Source organism: Psittacula echo, assembly GCF_963264785.1.
Source record: "Psittacula echo genome assembly, chromosome: 1".
Lineage (NCBI taxonomy): Eukaryota > Metazoa > Chordata > Aves > Psittaciformes > Psittacidae > Psittacula > Psittacula echo.
The window spans coordinates 78,790,330-78,807,110 of NC_137735.1; the positions used below are offsets into that span (position 1 = coordinate 78,790,330).

The 16,781-nt window shown below is 50.1% G+C and overlaps 1 protein-coding gene across 1 annotated transcript; it reads left to right on the forward strand.

Annotated features, from left to right (window-relative positions):
• The first annotated feature begins 1,898 nt into the window (after nt 1-1,898).
• On the forward strand, nt 1,899-14,357 carry PARM1 (prostate androgen-regulated mucin-like protein 1). The gene is made up of 4 exons (XM_080617674.1): nt 1,899-1,959; nt 11,321-11,965; nt 13,209-13,287; nt 14,153-14,357. The coding sequence occupies exons 1-4, from the start codon at nt 1,911-1,913 to the stop codon at nt 14,235-14,237; spliced, it is 858 nt and encodes a 285-aa protein (XP_080473800.1). The 5' UTR covers nt 1,899-1,910; the 3' UTR covers nt 14,238-14,357.
• Nucleotides 14,358-16,781: the final 2,424 nt, after the last annotated feature.

Consider the following 16,781-nt stretch of genomic DNA (forward strand, 5'->3'; position numbering starts at 1 on the left):
TTCAATGTATGCCAAAGGCAGCTGGCAATCTGGCCGCTCCAGAAACACCAGCAGACTTGGATTTTGTGTACTGCTGTTTTAGGCCTGAAGCCAGGACCCATCCCGAGAACGCGCCACACAATGCAATCAGATGGATGGCTCCGTAACCCCAGGCTTGGCTTTGATGACATCCTTTTCCAGAGTGAGCACGAGAAAGCTCACAGAGAACACAAGTTCAGCCTGAAAATATTCCATCCACAGCAAAGATCTTTCCAGAGGGAAACGAGTAGAACCATGGCACTTGTACCTACACTGTGCCAAGGGTGTCCCCAGGATGGGTCCTTTGGGCACTGTGAGCTGCATTTTGAGTGCTGTTTGTGCTGTTCATGCTGTGGAAAGGCAGGAACCTGGCTGCATGGCTCTGATCTGGCTCTTCTTGGTGCACATACCCAGGGTGTCCCCTGCCACAGCCGCAGGACCCCCAGCTGTAGTGTGTGATGCTCAGTGAGGGCATGGGGGCACCCCATCCACCCATAGCACGGTGTCTTTCCCTTCCCTTCCCTTCCCTTCCCTTCCCTTCCCTTCCCTTCCCTTCCCTTCCCTTCCCTTCCCTTCCCTTCCCTTCCCTTCCCTTCCCTTCCCTTCCCTTCCCTTCCCTTCCCTTCCCTTCCCTTCCCTTCCCTCCCCTCCCCTTCCCCTTCCCTCCCTTTTCCTCCTCTCTTCTCCCTTATTTTCTATCCTATACTATCCTATCTTATCCTATCCCTTCCCATTCTGTTCTATCTGATCATGTTCTATTCTATGCTAATCTAATATATTCTATCCCACTTCATTCCATTCCACTTAATTCTATTCCATTCCATGCTATCCCATCATATTCTATGATCTTCTACGCTATCCTATCCTTTTAAATCCTATCCTATTCCATTCTACCCCATTCCATCCTATGATATTATTTTCTATCCTACCCTACCCTACCCTACCCTATCCTATCCTATATTATTCTGTCCCATTCTATCCCATCCCATTCCATCCTATCTCATCATATTCTAATATTTCCTATCCTATCTTTTCCCATTCTATTCCATTCAATCCCATTCCATTCAATTCCATTCCGTCCTATCCCATCCTATTCTACTATTCTATATGCTCTCTTCTCCTATCCTATCCTTTTCCATTCTAGCCCATTCCATTCCATCCTATCCTATCCTGTTCTAATATTTCCTATCGTATCCTATTGTAACCTATCCTATTCTATCCTATCCTGTCCCATTTGATCATATTTAATTCCATTTCTTTTCACTCCATTCCATTAAATCCCATCCTATTCTATTATTTTCTGTGGTATCCTATCCTTTTATATCCTATGCTATCCTATCCCATTCCACCCCATTCCATCCTATCCCATACTATTCTATTATTTTCTATCCTACCCTATCCTATCCTGTCCCATTCTATCCTATCCCATTCCATCCTATCCTATCCTATCCTTATATTTCCTTTCCTTTCCTTTCCTATCCTATCCTATCCTGTCCCATTCTATCCCATTCCACTCTATTCCATCCTATGCTATTATTTACATAATATCCTATTCCATTATTTACATCATATCCTATTCCATTCCATTCTATCCTATCCTACCCTATCCCACCCCATCTCATCCGGAGCCGGCATGGCCCTAGGAAAGCCGATCCCCGCATCCCAGCGCCCGTGCCCAGTGTGGGCTGCCCGGAGCCGGTCACTGGTACCACTGCTGCTGCCCTGGCACTCGGTACCCCGGCTCGGTGCCCGGTGCCGGCAGGTGCCGCTGTCCGTCCGGCGCTGGAGCGGGGCGGTGGCGCGGGGGCCGGCCCGGGGCCGGCTGCGGGCGGGTACCGGGAGCGGGCGGTGCGTCCGTCCCTCCCGCCGCGGCTGCCAGCGCCGCCGGCACCATGGGCTGCTGCTGCCGCCTCCTCCTCGCCTTCCTCCTTCTCCCTTCAGGTAAGCGCTCGCCGCCGCACCGCGATAGCGCGGGGGGGAACCGGGGACCGCCGCGATAGGGACAGGGGGAAGGCAGCCCCCTCCTCGCGGGGAACAGCGTCCTGGCGGAGGCAGAATGCTCCCCCCCCGCACTGGTCCTATTCGTGCCACTCGTGCCCGCAGGCGCTCCGACACCAGTGAGGCCGGGTGAGAGGCGGTTTGCCCTTCTTTGCCTTGCCCCAGCCCTCTAGATGGGTCCTCAGCTGGCAGGAGGACAACTTCAGGGGACCTCAGCATCTCCTCGCAGGGAGCCCCCCCCTGCCCGGCTGGAGCTCAACCCCCCTCAGCCTTGCAACCCCCTTCCCAGCACGGTCACTGCTTTGAAGGAGCTTTTCTCTCTCTCCCTGGCCTTGAGCAGAGGCTTCTGCACACCCAGCGACCAGCTAAAGGCATCTCCCCCCCAGCAATATCAACCTACCCTGTCTCACAGAAACACCCAATTCAACATCCTTCCCCCACTAAGACAGGCAGGGGAGACAGCTCAGTCCCTGGCCGGCACAACAGTGACTGCTTTCAAATGACAGCATGCGCAGGTCATCCCTTCTGTCCAGGCTGGGGCTTTAATAAACAACAAGGAGAGCTGCTCGCTCAGAAACATGGAAAACACACTTGCATAACCAGGTGACGGGGACACACACAAGAAGAAAAGCATTAAGCAAAACTGTTGTTAAATTGCTCTTGGCTTGCAGCAGATTTATGTGACATGTCCCCAGAACAGCAGCTGGGGAGGCCACGTCTGCAGGAGCAGCAAACCACCATCCTGGGCCATATCACCACCCCTTGTTGAGGGACCCCGCTAGTGGAAGAGGAGGGAGAGCTGGCTACATCCTTCTCCTTGGAAAGGGGGACTTTCTGCAAGCTCTTGTTTCTGTGCTTTCCTAGCAAGTGCATTTGGGAGGGAGGGGGATGAGCCTACATTTTACTCCACAGGGATGCTGCTTGCCTCCTTCACAGTGGCCCCAGTTTGGTCACTGCTTTCACAAGCCTCAGCTGGGAGTCAGCCCTTGGCCACTTTGGGGTTGGAGGCGGGTTTTTCCCAGCGCCCAGGCCAAACCCAAAGCTGTTCCCACGACCATCCCTCTCTAAAGCACCAACACCAGCAAAGCTTGGCAAAAGACCCAGGAAAAATTTCCCTGGAGTACAACCCTGTGGCTCTCAGGCTGCTCCCAAACACCCTCTGAGCCCCGCATCCTTCAGATGCTTTCTACGACTTTTTTTTTGTCCCCATATAAATAATACTTAAAATCTATATTTATCACCCATGAGAAAACAATCAGCATGATTTAAATACGCTTTGAGCTCATTCTTCAGGACTGAGTGATAGAGAGGACGTCACTGGGCAGGACTAAAATAAGACTGGGCTTTGCCTGGCCACGTAATGAAATAATAGCATCTCACACAAGGAAGTTTTCATCCTGTTATTACTTCTCACTCTGAATGTCATTTCAAACCTGCTTTGCTGCCCTGACATAATGCCCAGCCCCAGGCCCTTTTCCCCCTTTAGCAATTTGCTGTGCTCTGAGCAGCTGAGACATTTCAAGGTACTTGCAAGAGGCAGCTTTCAGCTTTAAAGGCTTTGGGTGCTTCTGCAAGGAGCCTCCGGGGAGGAAAAGCTGCTTCTTGGGGGGTCTCTGAGCCTGGCACCATGGGCTGCTCTGAGCTGCCATGAAGGAGATAGAGCTTTGAACACTCCCAGCCCGGCTTCTTATGAGCTGAAGGAGAGGGGAGATGGGTAATTAATTATCTCCTCTCCCAGCCTTAATGAGCAAACTACAGCTTTGGCCTCTATAGCAGAGGATGCTCAAAAGTTCCTCCACTGAACCCAATTGCTTCCCCTCCCGAGGAAGGCTGGGATGGGGCTGATGCTGATGACAGCTGCCCCTAGAAACAATAATCAGCAGCTAGCCAGGAAAATGATTTAGCTGGTGCATTGTCACTTGGGCAGAGCTGCTCTTTGACACAGGCCTGGCCAGCTCAAGAACCATATCCAAGATACCCACTTGGGAAGAGGCATTGTGATAGGGCCCAAGCCCAAGGGCATGTAGGTTCATCTGCCAGTTATCAGCCCCAAGAGCTGACAAGTGGTTTCTCATCCTATGATGTAACATCCCAGGGAAATAAGCACAGCATAACACATATCTGCATGTTCCAAAAATATAACATGCAGTATTAAAGTATGTTTTATTTATATCAAGCAAAAGTCATTTTAGAATGAGCTGGTGCTGTCAGCTACTGCTCTTAATGAGGGCAAAAGCTCCCAGCAATCAGCTAAAGCCACCATGCGAGGTGACAGCCTGCCAGCCCACCCCAGTGGGGACACAGGCCTTGCCAGCAGGGATTATCCAGGAACACAGAGGCTTTCCACCCCAGGTCCTCATCAGTCACCTCTGGCTGCATCAGTTGACTAGTAGCCACAAGTCACTCTCAGAAGGAGAAAAAAGCTGTGAAGACTCCTCCTCATCTTCTTTTCTGCCATAATGTTGTTGCAGCTTCAGGATCAAGGACTTCATGAGTAGAATAATTAAGCAACACACAGTGTTGAGGTGGGAACATAATGGTTTAGTTGTGTGGAGGGTCGTGTGGCCACCCAGCTCCGCAGCTGTTGTGAAAAATGGGTTTGTTGTACAACCAACAGCCCTTGCTGCTGGGTTTGGACATTAGGGCAGAGAGTTGCCTGAGGAGGATGTGAACACTCACCCCAGGCAGGGGAAGAGCAGGTGATAGGAACCATGCAAGCAACCATCTTTATTTTACAAGTTGGCATTATCATTTTTAGCTGTGAGGAGCAGAGGCTGCAGGGTGGTGAAGCTGTCCATCCGGTTCCTCAAGAGCAATCTGCCTGCTGCAGCTTTCCTCAGGGTCTGAAAAGTGTTCAGGAGCGAGCCAGGTCCCTGTGTTAGCTCTTTCCTCTTATGCAATAGCCTGGAAAAGAGCGACTTCCAAGCCAGGCCAAAACTCAACAGCCAGTGGAGACCTTGCTTGGACCCTCTCCATGCCAGCTTGCCTGAAGCCCCCAACTTTACGTGTTTGGCCACATGGATTCTGCTCTTGCCTTTTGCAAAAAGCAGGACATACATCTACAAGAGATGTTGGTACCACCCCGCCATCCACAGAGGTGTGTACAGATGGGTTGCTCAGCAGCAACCGCCAGGGGGTCTGCACCCTCAAGGAGAGGTGCCAAGGGACATTCCCAGGGGAGTTGAATGTTTGGGACAGCAGCACCCCAAGGATGGGGCTTCTGGATGGTGAGGGACACATGGAGATAGCACATCCATTTCCATTGCGTAGCTGTTTGTCTGGGCTACAGAAAGCTTCAGGCTCCCGAGCAATTAGACCTAAACCACTTAACTGCCATGCAGCAGAAGAAAACTAATCATGCAGGAAGCCAGCCTGGCTTGCCAGCAAATCAGAGCAAATGCAGATTTATTTGATCTGATGGCCTTGGCTTCTTTATGCAGCTCCTGGAGTGCTTTGCCTTTTATCTGTTGATGTTTCTGGCCCCTGGTTTTCTCACTCGGTTTCTTCCTCCTCTGACAACTGGTTTTATACCAACACAACCTGGCATGGAAAAGAAAGGGGATACAGCAGGAACCAAACAGGCAGCACGGAAGCAGCACATCACTCAGGGGTGCTCTTGCTCCTACTAGCATTATAGGTCACTAGCACACATATGCAGTGGTGGAGCTTTGCTACAGACCTTGTTGGCTCTGATTTACTCACTGAAGCTCAACAGCAGACAGAGATGTCACCAAGAGTTACTATTTCTCAGTACCAGCTTAACAAGGTGTTCCCTCCGGGATAGCATGGAAAGCTTGTGGGGTCTGAGACATTGCTTAGACCCTGCAGAGCTGCTCCCAAACCACCCCATCATCCCTATTTCTCAGACATAAAAAGGCAGAGCCCTCCAACAGTGCCCTAAAATGGCACAGACCCAAGGTCAAAGTCCAAAACTACTACCACATCCTCCCTGTTGCTTCTCCCCTGTCGGTACAGAGCTGAATCAGACTCTTGTGTAGTGCAGATGAGGCTCTCCAATTAGAGAGAAGAGACATGAACGCCACCAAAGCCCAAATCATATGGTGATAGAGAAGCTGACGCAGCCCAGTGCTGAACAGCTTGAAAAACAAGTTAACCCCAAAGCAACAACTGGTTTTATTTAACCTTAGTCACCACAAGAAGACCTTTTGCCATCCACAGCTAGATACTGGCAATTTTATAGCTGAGAAGCAATGACAATTAAAGTTACACCTGAGCAGGAACAAGAGGGAAGGGAACTGCAGAAGAACAGCAGAAGGTTTGAGAATTCCCAGCCGCAGAAACCAAAACCAAGCCAGCAAGGTTATGAACAGGAAGTCCTCACGCTATATTTAAACATAAATTGTTTTACTGCTCTGCATCATTGACCCTGGTAATAAACCAACACGTGCTGCAGGACTAGAGGAGTTAGGCTTACTCTATCATCGTTATCTGGGGAGAACCAGGAAAATGTAAGACCTGAAAAAGGTCAAAGAAGATTATACACCACCAAAAACATCACCCTGAGTAAAAGACACCAGCTTACCTTGGCATTTAGGGCCCAGGTGCTCCTCTGAAACTGTTAAAAGAGAAACTCACTCCTCTGCACATGCTTTCCTCTATGAGTACCACTGCCCATCAATTATCTCCCATGTTTTTCCCATTACCTTACTAATACAGAAAGGACAGAGCTCCAGCCACCAGCCCCTAATCACCCCGGTGAGACTCACGTGGGACCCCCCCACCAACATGCCTCTGCCCATTGGGCTGGGACCTCTATTTAAACTCAGGCTCAGGTCCTAGCTTCTTGTCTCAACTGTGTGATAGATAAATGTGTCTATAGTGTTGGGTGATTCTTGGACCTGTGTTGTGTGTAGGTTGTCTCTAATCCATTTTTTTTTCATTTTGGGCTGATGTTCTGATGCTACTTCTAGTTGTTTCTTGTGCTGGTTGTAAACTTAATATGCTCCTTAATATCCACACAGCAGAGGATAGGGTAGTATCAATATCCTTTTTTATCTTACCTAGATAGATCTTGTGGGTATATAATGAGGTTACTAGGGATTTCTGATTTAGAGAATAGTATAATGTTTATCTGAATAATACTGACGTTACAGAAACCTTTATCCTTGGGGCTTTGGTATTTAGAGGAGCACCACCTTTGGCAGCTGGGGTATGGGTGCCTCAGTTAATTCAGGCTGAGAGCAGGCATGTGGTGTGTGGGTTAGATCATCTGGCGCTTCTGATGGTTAGATGAGATGAGTTATGAAGTGAAGCTTGTTAAAAGCTCCATTTCTGCTTTATCAGTGGATGTTTGTTTGCTGTGGCATGGCTGCTCTATATGATGTCATTCACTTGGGCTAGAGATATATTCTGGGGGGGTTTTATGCTGCTTCAGCTGGCAAAACAATTTTAAAGCTTTGCTGTGATTGCTTGTAGAGTGCTTAAGAAACACATTGCTGGAGAGCCTGCCAGGCCAGGCAGCTGTTTCCCAAGCATTCAGCTTCTGCAAGACTGAGACCTTCACCTTTCTGTGGCTTTCAGAAGCCAGGAGAAGAGCATGTAAATAAGGGAGGGAGATAACCCATCAGGTGGAGGGTTCATTCCTTGGGTTGGCAGGTGATTAGCATTAATATTCCTTAAAAGCAAGGTATTTGAATTACAGTGGTTTGGGTTTTATGCTCTTGGCTCTTTTCCATACTCCTAGAGAAGACAACCTAGAAAAAGGACCTTTCATGTGGGGCTGTGAAGTGTGACACTACTGTTATTTTAGTTGCTTACCTTGCCCTGGCAGTTCTCTGCCTGCCTCTCCTCTAAGCTGGATTCCAGCAGGGTGGTCAACTACCTTAAGTGAATTAGGCAATGGGCAAATTCCTCATGGCCAAACTATGTTTGGCATCCTTTGACAGCTAACATCCTCCAGTCCCTCTGACAACCCCTGTTTGGGGCTTTTTTAGCCTTTGAAGCCATGTGGTCCTAGATTAACTTTTTCTAGTTGCTTTTTTTGTCCCTTATTCCAATGTACTGTTCTGGTTCACAGCTGCTCCTCCTACAGTCCAGGTGCTGCACAAAGAAGCTCTTCTTTCCTTTTCCAGATGTGTTGGTAGAGGAATGGGCTTGCAGACAAGCTGGGTGTTCTTCTGGCCATCCGTCTCCCTGGGTACAGGCAACACCAACCTGTGGGGCAGGCTGCCCATGAGCAGTGGCATGAGGACATTTGAGGCTCTCAGCCAGGTCATCTTTGTTCCTTCATCCTAACCTGGGTCACAAGCAGCCTGCATTGCCTTTGGGATGATCAGCCTTTGGCTGTGCTTACTTTCCTGGGAGATGTCCCTGTGATTTGTGACTTGGCTGGGAGCACTCAGACAGTGGCCAAGGATTGTTCCTGCATCCAGTTTTGGCTCACCTTCTCAGTTTATACCCCTTAGATGTTATTGGAAACTTCCTGACTCACCCTGGGCTAGCAGCACTGCCAGCTTTTTGAGGTCCCTATTGGTTTGCCTCCAGTGTCCAAGCAGCTCATGAGAACTCTGCTGACCCAAAGCACAAGCAAGCAACATGGGATGCCAGGGTGGCTTTGCAGAGAGCTGATCTTGGTGTCCAAAAGACTGGAAGCATCCACATTTAGACAGATAATAAACTTTCAAGGTACTAACAGTCCTGGGAGGGTCCTGATGGGCTTGATGTAACAGCAGGGTGTTGTGCTATGGGCTGCAGAGGCTGTCTGCTACCTGTTGGACAAGTCGCATCTGCAGTGTCAAGTGTGGTGGAGAGAAGATTATTTTACAAAAATACAGATAGATAGACTCACAGAATGGTTTGGGTTGGAAAGGACCTTAAGATCATCTGGTTTTGGTTTATGGTGTTGCAATGCCTGAACTGAGCGAGGGAGCCACCAGCTTCTGGAGAAGGAGGGGGCAGGAGGAGTGGGGACCCACCGGGTTTGTTGGAGGGAGCCAGTGCTGTGGGCAGGCTTTCTCCTGATGAGATGCTGTGGGTGAAGCCAAGCTATGAAAACTAGTGCATTCATCTGCAGTAATGGCTTTTAAGCTCAGGATTATCACAGCAATGCAGCTCAAGTTCACATGCCAGTAACTCCCAGTTATTAAGCAGGAAGCCTGAGATGTGAGGTCTTGGGATGAGGAGACATCAGTGCCTTGATGACAGCAGAAGCTTTGCAGGAGCCTGGTGTGCTTTGGGAAGGAGGAGGGGGGGGGTGTCTGGGTGCTTCACTGCTGCTGTGGTTGGGCTGGGTGTGGAAACCATGGGTGCTGAGCCTGGTGGCTTATTTGGTAACCAGACTCCAGCTTGTCATCCATCTCCCCTCCCTTATTTTAAGGTCTATCAGTCTTGGGCCTCAGCAGACCGAGAGCCTGAGGACAGTGAAAGCTCAGAGGCATGTCCAAGTATGTGTTCCTAGGAGAAGAGCACTTGAGGCATTAGACCCTCCTGCTTGGGAAATGTAGATACCCATCAGTGTCTCTACAGCACCAGAAAAAAAAATACGGGGTCAGGCGTGCCAGGGACTTGCCATGGGCTCTAACAGAAGTCATGCCCCAGAGCTGGCTTTAAATCCCTGGCCAAACATATGTTTGCTAGACAAAAACGCCTTCATTAGAGGTGTTAGATACCCAGTGCTTGCTGCAGTGAGCTGGAGATCCTCAGCTGAGATGTTCCTTCTGCTGTCCTCCTCCACTGAAGCTGTGCAGGTTGAGTGAAACCATATTAGACACCTGCAGTCTTCTGTTGGCACCCCTGGCTGAAAACACCCAAAAATATGAGTTACTGAGTCCCTGTTCACTGATGCTGCATCCCACCACTTCTATACACAGGCACTAAGTGTTTCCATCTCTCCTTCAGCATGAAGTGCTGTCAGTGTCCTGGGAGTCTTGTGGCTCTCCTGGGTGCTTGGCAGCAAGGAGCTTTGCTGAAGGAACCATGTGTTGCCCAGGCCCTGCTCCCACATTTGAGTCCCTCCCATGCTGTTGTTTCTTGGAACAGCTGCGTGGTGGGGCAAGAACAACCCTGTTAGATCGAAACACATCTCTAGTGCAGCTTGGGTCGCTTCTTGCTGGATGTCACCTGCATGGGTAGCATTTCAGTTTGACTTTTGGGGGACAGCAGATTTGGCTGTGGTAGTTGACAACATCTCCTTGGGAGGTGGCTTGGTGGCAGGGAGGAGACCCTTGTGTGCCCACCAGTGGTACCCAGCCATGTATGATCCACAAGCTCCTACTCACAAAATGCTACCATGATAGCTGTCTGTGCACTCACTGCTGCTCTTTCACACTTAGATAAGTACTGAGCTGCTGTCTCTGGAACTGGAGTTAGAGTTTGGCTTCAGCATTCCCACAAACCAGCAGTTTGCTGAGGTTTTTTTGTCCTCCACACTCAAAATTGGAAGGGCCCTTAAAGCTCGTCCAGCTCCAACCCCCTGCCATAGGCAGGGACACCTTCCACTAGACCAGGTTGCTCCAAGCCCTGTCCAACCTGGCCTTGAACTCTGGGCAACCTGTGCCAGGGACTCACCACCCTCACAGGGAAGAACTTCTGCCTAAGATCTTACCTCAATCTCCCCTCTGTCAGTTTAAATCCATTCCCCCTTGTTCTGTCACTACATGCCCTTGTGAAGTCCCTCTCATTGTGGCTTGTTTGCACCAGAGCAAGTTCTTGCTCTTCCCAGTGCTGGGCTTGGGATGCTCTGAGGGTGTAAATAAATGAATACATGGGAATAAAAATCCTTCCTGGTGCCATTTAGTGTTGCCATGTTCTTCCCTCTGCCCAGCTGTGCCAAGGGAGCTAGCTGCTAGCGCTGGCCCAGTGCTGAGTTTAACCCTGGCGAGCAGAAAGAGGGGGAGGGGAATGCCCCAGCAATCTGCTGGTGGGGTCAGAGGGAAAAATGACTCATCTTCATGCTAAGGAACAGAGACAAATGAATGAATGCACAAGGAAATGGGGGGAGAGGAGAAAGAGGCGTCTTGTGTTATTCCCAGCTGTGCTGTGGTTGCTGCTGAGGAGGTGCTTGCTCCCCTGCTGCTGTGCTGGCCATTGGGAGGAGATGCTGGGAAGCTGTAGGGGGTGCTGGGGAATGGGGGGAATCCTAACCTTGGTGAAAACCAGTGCTGACCCATGCTGGGGAACTGGTCTGGTTTAAACCTCACCTCTAGCTATGCAGATACATTTCCCGTCTCTTTTAGATGGCTCTTGGTATTTTAAGTAACAATAAACATATTTCCAGCTTCATCCTAAAACCCTGAGTTGCCCGAAGGATTTCCCAGTTATTCATATGCCTTTGTCTCATTCCTAGGACTGGGTGATGACTCCACACCATCATCCCTCACCCTTACTAGCCCTCCCTTCCTCTCAGAGGGGATCCCAGTGGCACCGGGCTCCAGGGATGCAGCTCTCTCCACACCAGCTCCTGGCCAGCCCATGTCCATAGAACCCACTGAAGAAAGGCCATACTCCTCATCCAACCCTGCAGCAGCACTGTCCCCTGCTCCTGCCTCCATCACTGTGGCTGTCACCACCACCATAGCAGACAGGTCACCTGCAGTCGCCAACCCCAGCTCCATGCCGACCTTGGAGACAGCCCCAAGTCTTCAGACAACAAACACTGCGGACATGGCAAGAGGCACGATGGATCTGGGGGCAGCTTCCAACACCACGGGTATAGCTGCATCCTCCTCCTCCCTCCCCACCAGTGACCCTGGGACAGTCTTGTCCCCAACACCTGTCCTCATGAGCCCCACCACAACCCAGCCACCTGTGCTGACCAAGGATGTCCCTTCCCTGGGGACACTGCCCATGGTGTCAAGCCTGGCCGTGGAGCCAACGTCCCCCCCAGTGACTCTGACAAGCCCCATGGCAGCAGAGGAGTCCATGGCCATTGGTAAAACCACCCTCTCCACTGGAATCACTATGGAAGAGGTGCCGCGTGCCTTGAGTGCAGGTGAGCACCACCACCTCCATATCACAGAATGGTTTGGGTTGGAAAGGATCTGAAGATCATTCAGTTCCAGGCCCCTGCCATGGACAGGGATGCCTCACACTAGACCATGTCACCCAAGGCTCTGTCCAGCCTGGCCTTGAACACTGCCAGGGATGGAGCATTTACCGCTTCCTTGGGCAAACTGTGCCAGTGCCTCACCACCCTCACAGTAAAGAATTTCTTCCTTAGATCTAACCTGAGCTTTCCCTGTTTAAGTTTTAACCCGTTACCCCTTGTCCTATCGCTACAGTCCCTGATGAAGAGTCCCCCTCCAGCATCCCTATAGCCCCTCTTCAGATACTGGAAGGCTGCTCTGAGGTCTCCACGCAGCCTTCCCTTCTCCAGGCTGAACAGCCCCAACTTTCTCAGCCTGTCTTCATACAGGAGGTGCTCCAGATCCCTGATCATCCTCATGGCCCTCCTCTGGACTTGTTTCAACAGCTCCATGTCCTTTTTATGTTGAGGACACCAGAATTGCACACAGTGTTACAAGTGGGGTCTCATGAGAGCAGAGGAACAGGATCAACTCCTTCTGTCAACCTAAGGTGCTTAGATAAGAGGGGCAGACACCCCCCCAAACTGGAAAGGAAGAGGTGGCCAACTTCCTGAGAGCACCATTTAGCAATAGCTGAGCTTTCCTGAAGAAGTCTATGTCATCTGCTCCACTGCTGGAGACAAGGAGTCATAGATACCAAACCAGTTACCCAGAGATGTGAATACAGTCCTTACTTGAAAATTTGACTTGAAACACTTGAGGATGGAAGGAAGCAACTGGCTGGGTAGTGGGTGCAGGCTGAGTTAGGAAAATGTAGGTTTTACTTCTCCCTCCTGGAGACCTCAGTAAGCTGACACTAGCTTTCGCCTGTCCTCTTCTGCAAGATCAGAGAGCTTGAAAGTGCTTCATAAGGTCAGAAAATGGAGGGACCTGGAGCATTTTCTGCCCTTGGCACAGTAGTAAATACTGTCTGAGGCTGGGAGGAGCATCAAGAGGCAAGTCCATAGTCCTCAACCAAAGCCCAAATCCACCTGCCCTGCCTTTATGGGAAGCAAAAACATAGGGGTGCCAGCATCCTTTTGAGAAGCAGAAAGGGAATGTGCCCCCCACCAGAGATGGCTGGCACAGGTGTACCTGGAGCATCTGGGGTGTGGGGTGGTTGTGATGGTGATGGAGTGAGTGCTGCTCTTTCTGATGGATTCTCCCCAGGGAGCATCGTGGCCATAACCGTGACAGTCATCGTGGTGGTGGTGCTGGTTTTCGGGGCAGCAGCATACCTAAAGATCAGGTAAGGTTGGTTTTGTGGTGCCTGCCTGGCTTGAACCGGGGCCCCCTTCCCTCTGAGGCTACACTCACATGGGTGATGCTCAGAGGCAAAGCCCTGGTGAGATGCTGTCCCCAAGTCCCGCAGGGTGACATGCAGCCTCTAGACCTGCCACATCTGCATTGTCTACCGCTACCACTTTCCACATTTTCTACGTGGAAAAGCAGAGGTTTTCTTCCTCATTTTACAACAGCCTCACTCAAATGCTGGAGATGCTCTTCAGCACAGTTGTCACCAGTAATTTTCCCTAGGGCAAGCTGCTGCCATGGGTCTTGCTGTGATTTAGACAATGAACAGCAGCACAGCCCAGTGCTGAGCATCTGTAATGAGGCTTTGCTGACAACCAAAACCAGCAAAGGTCTTGTTTTCATAGAATCCCAGACTGGTTTGGGTTGGAAGTGTCCTTAAAGCTCATCCAGTTCCAAGCCCCTGCCATGGGCAGGGACACCTTCCACTAGACCAGGTTGCTCCAAACCCCGTCCAACCTGGCCTTGAACACTGCCAGGGATGGGGCAGCCACAGCTTCTCTGGGCAACCTGTGCCAGGGCCTCACCACCCTCACAATGAAGAACTTCTTCTTTATACCTAATCTAAATGTCCCCTCTGTCAGCTCTGTTCCCTTTGTTTTAATTTCCTGGCATGTCCCAGTATGGTTCAACAGGGGCAAAATCTCACCTGGACTTATTTTCTGTACTGCTGTTCTTGTTAAAATATCCCACAGCTCAACTTAGTGAGGACTTGCATGCATTTCTTTTTTACTCCATGGTTAAATAACTAATAAACCACCAAAGCAACTGGTAACACTGGGTGGTTTGCTTTCTCTTGGCAGGCACTCCTCCTATGGCAGGCTTCTGGATGACCATGACTACGGCTCCTGGGGCAACTACAACAACCCTCTCTATGACGACTCCTAGCAGGGATGAGGAGAAAGAATAAATCCTTAATTTATAAATGCTTCCTCAGCAGAGCATCCACAGTCAAAGAGATGCCACTGCCATGGGCTGGATTATGGTGGGTCTGACAGATGACAGGCAATGGAGAGCGGGCATGCAATGCCCACAATAAACCTGAATTTTGGCCTTTGTGGAGGAAACTCTGGGTCATGGCACACTTTGGCCACTTGGTTTGTAGGCAGGGAACCCAAATTCCCCAAGTGAATGGGGGGAGTAAAGGGAGAGGATGGAAGTTCAACCAGTGCCATGGCATCCTTTGAAATGCTGCTGCCCCATGGCCACAGCCAGCAGAGTGAAGGGGTCTCCTGTGCTCTCGTGTGCCCCTTCCTCCAACCTCCCTTCATCACCCTGCTGGGCAATCAATCCTTCACCTTGCCAGGAACCAGGAGCAGTTATGGGGCTGCTCCATCACCAGTCCCTTTTCCTGCAGGTGCTTCTGCACACAAGTTTATAATTTCATTTTTTTCCCATTTAATTGTGTTCCTTCCCCCACCCAACACAGCCTGAGAGCCTGTGGGAAGGTCCTTTGACCATGCACACTCCTGGGCTGAGAGATGCCCTATTTCACACACATCACCACCCCAGCCCACATCCCTTTCTGCCCCTGATCAATAAATCAGCACTAAATGATGTTGCAAAGGTTTGGGGCATCCCAGCAGACCCCCGGCACTGGTCACCATCACCCCAGAGGCTGTAGATAAGCTTCTTCCCACAGACCCTCAGCATGATGGTGGGACAAGTGAGTTTCTGGAGGGATAGTGGGGAAGGCAGCAGCACCCCTGCACAGGTAGAGGTGCACCATTTTGCAGCAGTTTATGTCCCTGCTCTTAATTACTGACAGTTTTCTTGCATAGGGAGGTTCATTGGAATATCCTCCAAGATACCTCCTTGCTAAATCTGAAGCAGCACAGCATTTACTGCTAGAAGGAGGGCAACCAAGCAGAAGCCATCATTCCCTATGGGATGCAAACAGATCTCACCCGAAACACAGGCAGTGGTTTGCTTTGGGTTAATCAATGGTGCAGGCTGGGAAACAGGCTTTGCCATTCACCCAGAGTCCTGCGGAACATCAAAGCTCAGGGCATTTGCATGATGCATCACCTCTTGATTTTCAGCAAGCAAGAGCAATAAATGCAGCCGGCACTTTAACAACCACCTGAGAAGGTCAGGAGAAATGAGGACATCGCCTCCAGCTCCACTTCCCAAAAGGAAATGTAATTGTTATGCATTTTCCTTTTCCTTCCCGGTCTTTTATTAGACTCCTTTTAGGCCCGTCTTTCATCTCTCTTATTATATTAGTGTTGGTCAGGTGGCTGAAGCCAGCGTCAAAACAGAATAAAGCAGTGGATGGTCACTGCATCTTCAAGACACAGCCAGCTTGGGAAACTGTTGGGGTTGGGGGTATATATGGGATGAGATTTATGGTAGGGCTGCTCTTTATCCCACTTGCCCTCTTCCCTGAGACACCATGCTGCCATCTATTCCCATCAAGCTCTGGAGAGATAGGATGTGTTTAGGGAGGCAGCAGAAAAGAGAGGAATGCAGTGCTGAGACAAGCACAGCAGTGGCTCAGGCTCTGCAGATGTTTGGAATGAGCAAAACTCCCTTTCACCCTTTTGGAAGCAAAGTAGCGGATTAGGCCACCTTGGCTAAAAAACCCTACAAAATAAGACACACACACAAGCACCCCCTCCCAACTTTCTTGTCTTGAAATAAACTGGATGGTGCAGTGCTGCACTTGTCCTCCCCAAAGCCCCCTCAGAAAAGCCTCCTGCCAGCAAGAAGTAGCCCATCGGGGAGTCCATCTGCTTTACTCAGCTTTAAAATCCCTCCTGAACTACAGCTCGATATTGTCCAGCAACAGCAAAGAGCAGGCATTAAAAAAACCAACCAAACCCAACACCCTGAACTATGAGAAAATCACTCCGCTCAAATGAGGGAATAAAGGGAGACGAAAAGCCATCACCTTCACTTAAAAAGAAATATAATCCCCAGGGGAATAAGTTCCGTATTCACAAAGGAGAACAGAAATCAGGCATCATCTGCAGGATACTGAGAGTTTCTAAGAGAAAGGTTTGTCCAAGAAATTAACACAGAGCCTCATCAGCATGGGCTAAATCCACATGCACATTCACACTTCATTTCTACATCAGTGTCAAAACCCAAAGACTCCATCTCATCCCCAGCACTGCCGAGCTGCAGGCCCACAAGGCTGGCACATGGGGGCTGCTTTCCTGCTCTACCCTACCCTTGAATGCTTAAAATGGATGAATCTCTTTTGCCTACAATGCAATGAAGAAGCTGTAGGTATTTTGGGGGGTATCCCAGGGTGAAAAGAGATTCCTCACAAGAGCCTGGGGACCAGAAACTATTCCCAGTGCCTTTTATTTGCTCCCCCCCGTCCCTTTGCCTTGCTGCTTATACCCAGGGGTGGTATAAGCAGCAAGGCAAAGCCTCTGCCCTAACACATTCACTGAACAGGTAACATAAAACAATGAAGGATGG